Consider the following 12,505-nt stretch of genomic DNA (forward strand, 5'->3'; position numbering starts at 1 on the left):
TTTATAACAGGTTTTCCTGTCGATCCTTTGAAGCAACTAGTTTTGCGTCAAGCGATCGACAAACTTTGCTGGCCGAGGTTCTAGTTGCGGTTCCCACTGCTCAAAGAACACAGGGGTTTTACTCAAACCTCTTTGTGGTTCCGAAGCCGGATGGGTCAGTCAGACCCATTCTAAATCTGAAATCCTTGAACCAGTATCTTTCCTGTCACAGGTTCAAGATGGAGTCCCTCCATTCTGTGATTGCGGGACTAGAAGCAGGAGAGTTTCTGGTGTCGATAGACATCAAAGACGACTATCTGCATGTTCCGATTTGGGTGCCTCACCAGGCTTTCCACAGATTTGCCATCAAGGAAACTCATTACCAATTCCAGGCCCTGCCGTTCGGTCTCTCATCAGCTCCCAGAGTATTCACCAAGGTGATGGCCGTCATGGTGTCTCACCAAGTGCTCTCGGGTGGTGACGATTGTCCCGTACCTGGGCGACTTGCTCATCAAGGCTCCGACAGCAGAAGTCCTTCTATGCCAAGTGTCCCTTACACATCAGATTCTCATACAACACGGTTGGATTGTAAACTTCCAGAAGTCTCAGTTGATGCCGTCACAGAGACTTCAGTTCCTGGGTATTATTCTAGACACTGTTCTGCTTCGTATCTTCCTGCCAATGGACAAGGCCATAGCCATACAGGAGCTGGTTCGTTTGGTGCTCAGACCCAGAAAAGTGTCTGTGCATCTCTGCAATCGTCTCCTGGGGAAGATGGTGACCTCCTTCAACCAATTTGGCAGATTTCACTCCAGAACTTTTCTATTGAATCTTCTATCTCAATGGTCCGGGTCCCACCTACAGATGCATCGGCTGGTGCGTCTGTCTCCCCTGACCCGCATATCCTTGCTCTGGTGGCTCCGGACGGACCATCTGTTAGCAGGTCCTCTGGTACGAGGACTTCTGGTTCGGATACAATCCAACAACGCCAAGGTCATGGCGTACATAAATCGAAAAGGGGGAACCCACAGTCATCTGGCAATGAGAGAGGCCAGCCGCATCCTTCTGTGGGCAGAAAAACATGTCGAGGCCATCAACGCAGTATTCATTCCGGGAGTCGACAACTGGGAAGCGAATTACCTCAGTCGTCAAGATCTTCACCCCAGGGAGTGGTCCCTTCATCCCGAGGTCTTCCTTCAACTAGTTCACCGATGAGGGAGTCCACAGATAGATCTGATGGCGTCCCGGATATATCATCAACTACCCCTGTACTGCTCCAGGACCAGGGATCCGGCAGCGGTGGGAGTGGATGCTTTACTGTTTCCTTGGCCGTACAGCCTTGTATACCTGTTCCCACCATTTCAGATTCTCCCTTGGGTTCTCAAGCGGATCAAATGAGAGTCGTCCACCATCATCATAGTGGCTCTGGATTGGCCTCGTCGGGTGTAGTACTCCGATTTCTTATTCCTTCTGGCAGACGAACCTTGGCCTCTTCCACTGCGGTTGGAGCTTCTACAGCAGGGTCCGTTTGTGTACCCGGATTTACGGCGGCTTCGTTTGATGGCGTGGCTATTGAGACCGCCATCCTAAGAAGCCATGGTGTCCCTCGGGTGGTCATTCTTACCATGCTTAGGGCTAGGAAACCGGTGACATCATCGCATTATCATCGCATTTGGAAGGCTTATATTTCCTGGTGTGAAGGTCGTGGATCTTCCACTTCATCCTTTCATTTACCGCGTCTTCTTCTTTTTCTTCGGGCCTACGTCTGGAATCGCTTAAAGTGCAGATTTCTGCTCTTTCTATTTTTTTCCAGTGTCGCCTACCTCTGATTCCGGTGGTTCATACCTTTTTTCAAGAGGGGGCTTATAGTTCAGCCCCCCTTTGTGTTACCCACGGCTCCTTGGGACCTGAACCTAGTTTTATCCTTCCTTCAGTCGTCCACGTTTGAGCCTTTGCAGGACGTGGAATTGAAGTATTTAACTTGGAAGATGATCCTTTTATTGGCCCTGGCTTCGGCTAGACGAGTGTCGGAACTTGGAGCTTTGTCCTGCCGTTCCCCTTAATTTTTCACGATGATCGGGTGGAACTTCGTACCCGCCCTTTCTTTTTGCCCAAGGTGGTCTCTGCATTTCACCTGAACCAGCTGATTGTGGTGCCAGCCTTGTCGGACTCTTCCGGGGATTCTCACTCCTTGGATGTTGTTCGGGCACTTCGAATTTATGTGCCCCGTACTGAAGGACTACGTAAATCAGAGGCTTTATTCGTCCTTTATGACGCCAATCGGCGTGGCTGGCCTACGTCTAAGCAGACTTTGGCCAGGTGGATTCGTCTGACTATTTGTCAGGCATATGTTGCTTCTGCTCGACCTCCACCTGTATCCATCTCTGAGCATTCTACGTGCTCTGTGGGTACTTCTTGGGCGGCACGTAGAGGTGCCTCGGCTTCACAGCTTTGTAAAGCAGCTACGTGGTCTTCGGTACATACTTTGTACGTTTCTACAGATTTGACCCTTTTGCAGCTTCTGCTTCGAGTTTTGGTCGCAGTGTCTTGCAGGGCGTTCAGCACTCTCTCCCCCCCCCCCCCAGGAGGGTGGCTTTGGGACGTCCCCACTGTCATGAGGCTCCAATGTCCCCTAGTGGATGAAGGAGAAAACAGGATTTTGGTACTTACCGTTAAATCCATTTCTCCGATTCCACAGGGGACACTGGACGCCCGCCCAGTGCTTCTTGCCTGCTTACCAGTTCCTTGTTCTGCTTCAGTTCTGTTGCAGTTTTGGTCTGTTCTAGTTGTGTGACTGTTTATTCCTGCAGCCTGTTGTGTTCCTGCAGTGCGTCAGTATGTTGGACTGCGTTTCTTTTTCCTGTTTCTGTCGTTCTGTCTGTTCTCCGTCTCCTCTCAGGCTCAGTTCTTAAAACTGGGGCTGATGGGACATAGACGGGGAGGAGCCAGTTACACTTTTAGATTTTGAAAGTGCCAGGCTCAACTCAACCCACCGTCTATACCCCACTGTCATGAAGCTCCAGTGTCCCCTGTGGAATCGGAGAAATGGATTTAACGGTAAGTACCAAAATCCTGTTCTTTATTTTAAGCTCTGGGTGTTCTTGCTGTCCCTTTGGATCAAGACATCCCCATCTGCGGACTGGATGGAGGACTATCTCCAACGGTCTTATTAAATTCAAAACACCTCCTATCCGGTTGTCAGTAAGATTTCTACATTCGGAAGTCATCTCGTTCTTTCTTCTCCAGTGTCCATTAGCGCACATCGTTCTTGGTCACCCTTGGCTCAGGGATCGTAATCCTGTTTTTGACTGGTCCTCTGGGGAAATTATAATGCTTGCCATTCTCGTTGTCTTGCTTCACCAGTTCAAGCGGTTCAACCTGCAGGTGCCGAAACTCCTTCCGCCATTCTGATCCAGTACCGGGAGTTCACTGATGTATTTTCAAAACAAATGGCTTATGCCCTTCCTCCTCCTCACCCATATGACTGTACCATAAATTTAGTCCCTGGTGCCAAGTTACGTAAAGGCCGGTTGTATTCTTTGTCCGTTTCTGAAGACAGAGCTATGAAGGAATACATTGAGGATGCATTAGCAAAAGGATTTATCCGCCCCTCTAAATCGCCAGTCGGGACTGGTTTCTTTTTTGTTGAGAAGAAGGACGGTTCCCTCCGCATCAAAGGGGGGGGGGTACTGTTACAAGTCGCGGTCAGGACTTGTTCCTCTGAAGCAATTTACCTCCTTCTGGCAGTATTGTTCGAGTTCCGTCGGTTGCTAGGCGATCCGTACACCGCAGGGTGTCACGTGTTATCCACAACACTGCATGATTGGTTCCCTCTCTTATTTGTGCACGCTGGCCTTTTGCCGCCTCGTTGACTATAGCGCTCCTTATGGCTCTGCTGCATGGTCAGCGTTCCTGTTGTTCCAGATTGTAATGAACCCTGTTTCTCCGGCTCCCCAGCCACTCCATCAGCTTGCAAACTGCTACAGGCTCCCTAGCCACTCCATCGGCCATCCAGCCACTCCATCAGCTTGCAAACTGCAACGGGCTCTTGACCGCACCATCAGTTCTCCACCTTGTACTACCGATTCTAAGCCACACCATCGGCTCTCAAAGCCACATCACCGGCTCTCACGCTGCACCATCAGTTCTCCAACTTGTACTTCCGGCTCTAAGCTGCACTAACTTCTCTCAAGCCGCACCGCCAGCTCTCCAAGTTGTACTACCAGCTCTTGTCATTCCACTGACTATCTGTCACACTCTGCACAAATTGTGTGACTTACCTTGTCATTTGATGCAGGTCAGGATTTCTGTCTGACCTTGTTCGGGAACCATGCAGTGACATCACCATCATGCACTATGTCAGCTGATAGCATTCTTCCAGTGAGAGTGCTCCTGCCTCAGCTGACCTCAGCAGCCTATCAGGGACTTGCAGCAGAGTCATATCCCCTTTGAGAACTCCCACTGGTGCCTGAGCAAAGTGTTGCTTCCTAGAGTTCAGTTCTAATCTGTGGCTCCTTTGTGCAGAAAACCACCACTGCTATCAGGCTCATTTACCAGACTCCAGCATTCCTGTGATACTCCGTTACCTGTTCCTGACCTTGGTTTCGTTTGTGACCCTGATTTCACCTGACCCCTGGAACTTCATCTGATATCTGGTTTTGACTTCGGCTATTCCCTGTGACCTGTTTACGCCTGCTCCCTGGTACCGTCTAAGTCCGTTTGGTTCTGACCCGGCCTGTTGACTAAGCTATACGTCTTCTCCGCTTCATCCAGAGTTTACCAGCACCTGTATAAGGGAGCCTATCCTGAGGGCCGCGACCTGTGTGTCGTTCGCAGCCAAGCCCATACCTTCTTGCGAGGGTCCCTGGTGAATACCGCCGGCACATTAGACTCCGCGCTTCAGGCTTAGGTCTAACCAACTCCCTAATACGGGCCGCATCCATAACCATCCGGGAGTTGTGACACTATCTTACTGGTATCCAGTATCTCATGCTATTCTCTGGTTCCCATAGGTAATTTGTGTAAACTACTACTACTCCGAGTTTTAAGTCCAGGCGGCTACTTAAGTACCGGTGAATGTTTCTAGTTCTAAGGGAACAGCAGGTGGCTGTTAGTGGCAGAAGACCTCGCTACCCTGGGTTCTAGGAGGTTTACATGGAGCAGCCTAGGGAACTGTAACACTGAGGTGTGATGATTCTCTCACAATCTATACATTCCTTTATGAGGTCTAACAAAAAAACTGGCACTGTTTCAGATCCGTGTCATTGTACACATGAGACTGATCACCTACAGATGTGTCCTTATAGACTGTGGCTTCAGCCCCTCTTGACGCACCAAGTACTGGGCGACTTGGCTGCGCCAAGCTACTTTTTTCGCTCAAAATGAGTCTCAATCTGTATACAAAGTGCTACGATGCAGCAGCTTATTCTCACGCCAAGTCCTGTTGTGCTTCATCTGCCACTTTGTACATGTTTAAAACTAATTCCTGTGCAGTCACAGCCCAGCGTCTCTGGTACACAGAGCGTCTTTTCGCTGCATCTGTGATGCAAATAAGCCACAAAATGTAAAGAAGACTGTACGCTACATCTCTCGCATTGGCTCAGTTGCGCTGGACGTCACACACCGTATGGCGAGGTTAGGTGTATGAGGACACATCTGTACAAAGTACTCCAAATACTGAGAGCAGCAGTACCATTTTTACAGTTTTCAGACCAGGGGGATAGGCGTTTTATACTGGGAGTATGGGTTTTGGATTGTAAGGGTGGGAGGTAGGTAAGTGGGGTTTTTTGATGTGGTTGTATATGTCAAATTCACAAATGTAAATGTTTATATCTTGAAATATATTTACTCAGGTATGTCTAACATATTTTATTAATACAATAAGGTTATTTTGCATGCATTTTTATATTTTTTTGAATTGTGTGTCACGTATGTGGTTGTCACTCGTCAGCATGTCACGGCAGAAAGAAGTTAGAGAACCACTGCTGTAGAAGTTAGAGAACCACTGCTGTAGAGGACTGATTTGTCCAACTGCAATATTCAATTTATATTTGTGCATGGCTAAGAATCTCGATTGTGTCCTGTATGAATATGTAAATTAACCTAAAAGCTCCCCTAAGAATCTAAGCAGCTTTCAATATCAATGTAAATTGATAATTACATAGATGAAAGAGCTGAAAAGTTACTATAAAGAAGAAACTTTGCAAATGAATTTACAATGCAATTAGTTATAGTGGTTGTTAAATATAAACAAATATTTAAATCAGAAGAATGAACATGAGAAACTAAAGAATGTATATAGCTCATTTTTGAGAGAGTGCGATGCCCTCCCACCTACATCAGGCTGTACGTGTAGAAGTCTGTCCCTACCTTGGTAGCTCTCTCAGGGGTCCACCAACACCCTAAACCAAAGGCAATATACAGTAAAGAATGAGAGCGCCAATCCTGTATTGGACCAATAAGATACACAAATATTAAGATATAAAAATTTATTTATTAAATCACAAAATGTATTTTGATGCTCCAATCAATATAATAATCATAAAATGACATATGGTATAATCTGCATGCAGAAACTAATTTATCTGAACAATAAAATCCTCTACTAGAAAAAAAACAACAGTTGTCCCTACTGATGCAATCCTTATTGCTATAACTGTTCAGTAGTACCTGTCTGGCTACTGTTAGCTCATAATAACATATGCATACACATTGTATCTGATCAAATAAATGAACAAAGTAGCCTTTCACAATGAATTGGAGTGTAAACCTCAAATCAGTCGATAATGGATACAAAAGTTCCACAAGTTTATCCTCCCAACATTGGTGTTTGATTTACAGTATTCTTCTCCCAGTGCCTTTAATAAAAATATACACAATGTGTGTATTATATTGTGAGCGGCTCCTAAATAGATGTATGCTGTTCCACTGATGTTGGCCGCAATAGTCCTCCTACATCGTTAACAGTGACGGGAGACCCGTTGTTAATAGGGCCTCTGGAGACCAGCGTGTCTGATCTTGCATTGAGACAAAGCCGTAAATAGGCTATTCAGGCTCACCTGGTTCCTGGTTTGTTTTTAAACCACAAAATAAATTTTGTGATTTAATAAATATATTTTTATATCTTAATATTTGTGTATCTTATTGGTCCAATACAGGATTGGCGCTCTTATTCTTTACTGTCTGTCCCTACCTTGCCTTCAGCTGGGTAACACATTGGGAGATATATTGGCCTTTTAATTGGATGGCAAATATATTGTGAGCGCAACGGCGGGTGTGTACCCCATATATGTCTGTGAATTACATCGTTCACAGACATATCGCATCTGCTCTGCAGCACAGCAGATGGCCGATATGCACTACCGTTCAAAAGTTTGGGGTCACCCAGACAATTTTGTGTTTTACATGAAAACTGACTTTTATTTATCAAATGAGTTGCAAAATGAATAGAACATATAGTCAAAACATTGGCAAGGTTAGAAATAATGATTTTTATTTGAAATAATAATTTTGTCCTTCACACTTTGCTTTCGTCAAAGAATGCTCCTTTTACAGCAATTACAGCATTGCAGACCTTTGGCATTTGCAGACCTTTATCATTCTAGCTGTTAATCTGTTGAGGTAATCTGAAGAAATGTCACCCCACGCTTCCTAAAACACCTCCCACAAGTTGGATTGGCTTGATGGGCACTTCTTGCGTACCATACAGTCAAGCACACCCACAACAGCTCAATGGGGGTTGAGATCTGGTGACTGCGCTGGCCACTCCATTACAGACAGAATACCAGCTGCCTGCTTCTTCCCTAAATAGTTCTTGCATAATTTGGAAGTGTGCTTTGAGTCATCGTCCTGTTGGAGGAGAAAATTGGCTCCAATCAAGCGCTGTCCACAGGGTATGGCATGGTGTTGCAAAATGTAGTGATAGCCTTCCTTATTCAAAATCCCTTTTACCTTGTACAAATCTCCCACTTTACCAGCAACAAAGCAGCCCCAGACCAGCACATTACCTCCACCATGCTTGACAGGTGGCGTCAGGTACTCTTCCAGCATCTTTTCACTTGTTCTGCGTCTCACAAATTTTCTACTGTGTGATCCAAACACCTCAAACTTCGTCTGTCCATAACATTTTTTTTCAAATCTCCCTCTGTCCAATGTCTGTGTTCTTTTGCCCATATTAATCTTTTCCTTTTATTGGCCAGTCTCAGATATGGCTTTTTCTTTGCCAATCTGCTTAGAAGGCCAGCATCCTGGAGTCGCCTGTTCACTGTAGACGTTGACACTGGCGTTTTGCAGGTACCATTTAATGAAGCTGCCAGTTGAGGACTTGTGAGGCATCCATTTCTCAAACTAGAGACTCTAATGTACTTGTCTTCTTGCACAGTTGTGCACCGGGGCCTCCCACTTCTTTTTCTACTCCGGTTAGAGCCTGTTTGTGCTGTTCTCTGAAGGGAGTAGTACACACCGTTGTAAGAAATGTTCAGTTTCTTGGCAATTTCTCGCATGGAATAGCCTTCATTTCTAAGAACAAGAATAGACTGTCGATTTTCACATGAAAGTTCTCTTTTTCTGGCCATTTGGAGAGTATAATCAAACCCACAAATGTGATGCTCCAGTTACTCAACTAGCTCAAAGGAAGGCCAGTTTTATAGCTTCTCTAACAAGCAAACCCGTTTTCAGCTGTGCTAACATAATTGCACAAGGGTTTTCTAATCATCCATTAGTCTTCTAACGCGCTTAGCAAACACAATGTACCATTAGAACACTGGAGTGATGGTTGCTGGAAATAGGCCTCTATACACCTATGTAGATATTCCTTTAAAAACCAGACGTTTGCAGCTAGTATAGTAATTTACCACAGTAACAATGTATAGAGTGTATTTTTGATTAATATATTATCATCTTCATTGAAAAAAAACAGTGCTTTTCTTTCAAAAATAAGGAAATTTCTAAGTGACCCCAAATGGTAGTGTATAGGTGCATCTAGCTGTGTGTACGGGCGGTCAACCGATTGCCGTACGGTTGCAGCAAGGACCTCTGGTGACTGATAACTCAACTGGGCAGCAAATTCAAATGCCCACCTAGTTGTGATGTCAAGAACACATCGAGTGGCCAATTGATTAGTCTGTTAAACTTACCTGATCGGCGGATCCGTCGGCACAGTGTGTACCCAGCTTTAGCAGATCCCATTTATTACTCACGCAATCCGTAGGGATGCGTCTTCTTGGGTTCATGTAGGTAATCCACTGGTCTTGGCAAAATTATAACCACTTCAGAAGATGTGATTGTACCTCACGGAGCCCTGGCTTGAGAATTTGCTTATAGGTCAACTCTTGTTGTAGAAGTGCCAGTAGCTTGTTGATGCAAGGGCATGCTGGCACGTGTGGTACTCTGCCTGTAAAGAGCAATCTTATTTATAAATATTCTTCACTATTACCTCCACATCCAAAGCCTGGGGGGAGAGAAAAGATCCCTGGGCTGATTACACTGATCCATACTTGCATTACCAATCATATTAGAGCGATTTTGGGGTAACGTTGTGGTGCTGATTCCGAATATGACTTTGATTTTGCTAGATTTGTTTTCAATTTTCAGATACACAAGAAACAAGAGGAACAAAGTAGACAACTGACTTCTGGTTGGGGGCGCCGATCATTTGTATACAGAGGGAGAGCACCTAGAATATTTGCGTGTCTCACCTTCTAGAATGTTCCAATAGATTCCCATATATGCATGTTATGGCTAAATTCCATATTAGTTGAGAATATCCATTATCTCAAGAACTACAGCCAATTTGAATAAATACTTTCAAATAAGCAGCCTCAAAATACCCTGAATTTGTTCAAATATATTTGGCAATTATATATATATATATTTTTTTGGCCTGTGTTATCCTTCGGGAGAGGGGACCTTATTTTTTTGTCCCTCACTTTCCTAGGCTGAGCAGTTTGTCCCCCTATTTTTCAAGACCAGCTTAGGCTAACACAAAGCCGTAACTAGGGGTGTGCGGCTGGTGCAGCCGCACAGAGTGCAGTGCTCTGTGGGGGCGGCACCATTGCCACCCTACGGCCCCTGCTTCTGGCGTCCATTGGCTGCTACAGGCAGGCACCCTACCATAATTACAGCTGCGGCACTGCTGCAGCTTTAGGTCCCAGCGGCCCCGTCCCCTTATGCGCAACGTCATGATGTCACACGCAAAGGGGCGGGGCCGACACAGGGCACTCAGAGCCCTATTTACGGCTCTAGGCTAAGAGGCCTGAGGCTGGTTATGATTTTGATGGGGGGGGGGGGGGCAACCCAACACATTTTTTTTTTTATTCAGTTATACACTTTTTACACAGCGACGTCTGCTCAGATCCAAGTGATCTGTGCAGTGCTTGACTCAAACTCATCTGCCAGAAACAGGTCAATTATTCGGGTGGTTTTGTGGTGGGTTCTGCACCCTACGCTTAGTAAATCCAGTGGTTTCTATACTTCTAATAAAAAAAAAAAATAGACAGTGAGTGAGACGATTTTCTAAATTTTCTAAAGTCTGTATTTTTGGCGGATTCCTGACCACTTTGCCTTTGATACCTCAGTGGATTGAAAAACCACTGGATAACCCAAAACCAGCGCTTAGTAAACTTACCACTACGTGAAGTATATGCGCTGTGCTAGACACAAATAAATAGACATTTTTGTGGTAAGTGTCCATTTATATCAAGTGAGGAAAGGGTTATTTTTGCAAGATGCTCCTGCATGAAGCTTGCCATTCATCTATCCCATCTTTCTTTCTGAGTATCAGTATTTACACTACTGCACACCTATAAGAGGCTTTCTACTATTACAGAAATTTCACAGTCACATTATGTGGTGTAACAAAATGCTGCTAGTGCTTTCATTTGTCAAGATAATACTTTGTTGCGGGTCAAAATTATTTTTTATCTTTGGTTACGCTTGTGTTACAGCCTTCAAATATATTATTTACTAAAGAAATGATAGTGAAAATAGGAGATTTTGGCTTGGTGACTCGGATGACTGGGGAAGATGGCGCAGCACTTCAACGAACTAAAGCCATTGGCACATCGTCTTATATGGCCCCAGAGCAGGTGAAATACTTATTTTATTTGCACAACTTTTTTTTTTTTATTCAATAATGTCTATTAAGATTTCTTTTTAAACAGGAGACTTCACAGTTCCTACACTAAAAAGAAAAGAAACACAGATACATAGAAGTTTATGGCAGATAAGAACCATATGGCCCATCTAGTCTGCCCTTTTTGGGTTAGGGATGGGTTAGGTTAAGGTCAGGGGTTAAAGGTTGTTTGGGTATTAGTGTTAGGGGTTAGTGCTAGGGAATTAGGGTATTAGAGTTGGGGGTTAAGGTTGTTTGGGTATTAGAGTTAGTGCTAGGGAGTTAGGGTATTAGAGTTGGGGGTTAAGGTTGTTTGGGTATTAGTGTTAGTGCTAGGGAGTTAGGGTATTAGAGTTGGGGGTTAAGGTTGTTTGGGTATTAGAGTTAGTGGTTAGTGTTAAGGTAATAGGGTTAAAGGTTTCTTAGGGTCGAGGGTTAAGAATGTTTGGGTATTGGTATTCGGGAAAGGGTACGTGGACAGATACTTAGGGTCAGGTCACCGAGGTCCAGTTGGGGAGAATACCCAAGATATGACTCCATAATAAAAAAAATATATATAAAAGAAAGCGATGAATCAGCTAAAAAGTTTAGTAAATTTTAATATATCCCTATTGGTTCAAATAAAAATATATAATGGTGTTACAACCATATACCAGATATAAGCCGACAATTATATATTCATTATTTCAACATACATCACAAATAATGGGCCCACAACACATATAAAATATTAAGAATGAATTTAAACCTTAATCTAACCTGTATCATAAAACAATGTGCACATATCATTTAAATCTGTCTTAGATCTAGACCATAGATGTTCATTCAGAAGGGAACCCTCCACTGTTTGTATAGTTATACAGATACAATTGTAACAATCATGTATTCAAATCCAAATTGATACACAGCATATAACCTCACTGTCAAGATCAGTTTCTGGGCAGTGTGTTGTTTCAGCAGTCCTGATTCAAATATACTCCTTAGTTGAAAAGAAAAATATATATATTATTTTAGACTATTAACAGTCTTCATTCCAAAAAAATACTCTTTAGTTTGAAAACAGAAACATATATATTTGAACAGTATGTTTGTTCCTTTGAGCAGTATTATTCCCTGCTATTATAGGTACACTCAATTCACACTCCTTCATGAGCCTTAAGCTACGTTTAGAGCCAAGGGATTCCTCTCAAAAAATGAATAATAGAATCTTGATCTTATGTCCAACATGGCCATGTAAAATAAAAAGGAGTATAGCATAAAAAGAAGATAGAAAATGTTCCTTTTACCGGGATGTAAGTCTGCCGCGTCTGGGGATCTTCCAAGCAAACAGCTTACTGCGGCTACACACCCCTGTTAATTGTGCTGTTGCACTTGTGAATCAATCTCTGCGGGTACCCTTAAACGTTATTTTCAGCA

The 12,505-nt window shown here is 44.1% G+C and overlaps 1 protein-coding gene across 1 annotated transcript in view; it reads left to right on the top strand.

Annotated features, from left to right (window-relative positions):
- Positions 1–12,505, top strand: part of EIF2AK2 (eukaryotic translation initiation factor 2 alpha kinase 2) — a 131,476-nt gene that overhangs the window by 107,836 nt on the left and 11,135 nt on the right. Inside the window, exon 15 of the mRNA XM_088477658.1 lies at positions 10,923–11,063. Within this exon, the coding sequence (XP_088333784.1) occupies positions 10,923–11,063 (141 nt within the window). The remainder of the gene's footprint in view (positions 1–10,922; positions 11,064–12,505) is intronic.

This window comes from Taudactylus pleione, unplaced genomic scaffold (genome assembly GCF_031769625.1).
Source record: "Taudactylus pleione unplaced genomic scaffold, aTauple2 ptg000201l, whole genome shotgun sequence".
NCBI lineage: Eukaryota > Metazoa > Chordata > Amphibia > Anura > Myobatrachidae > Taudactylus > Taudactylus pleione.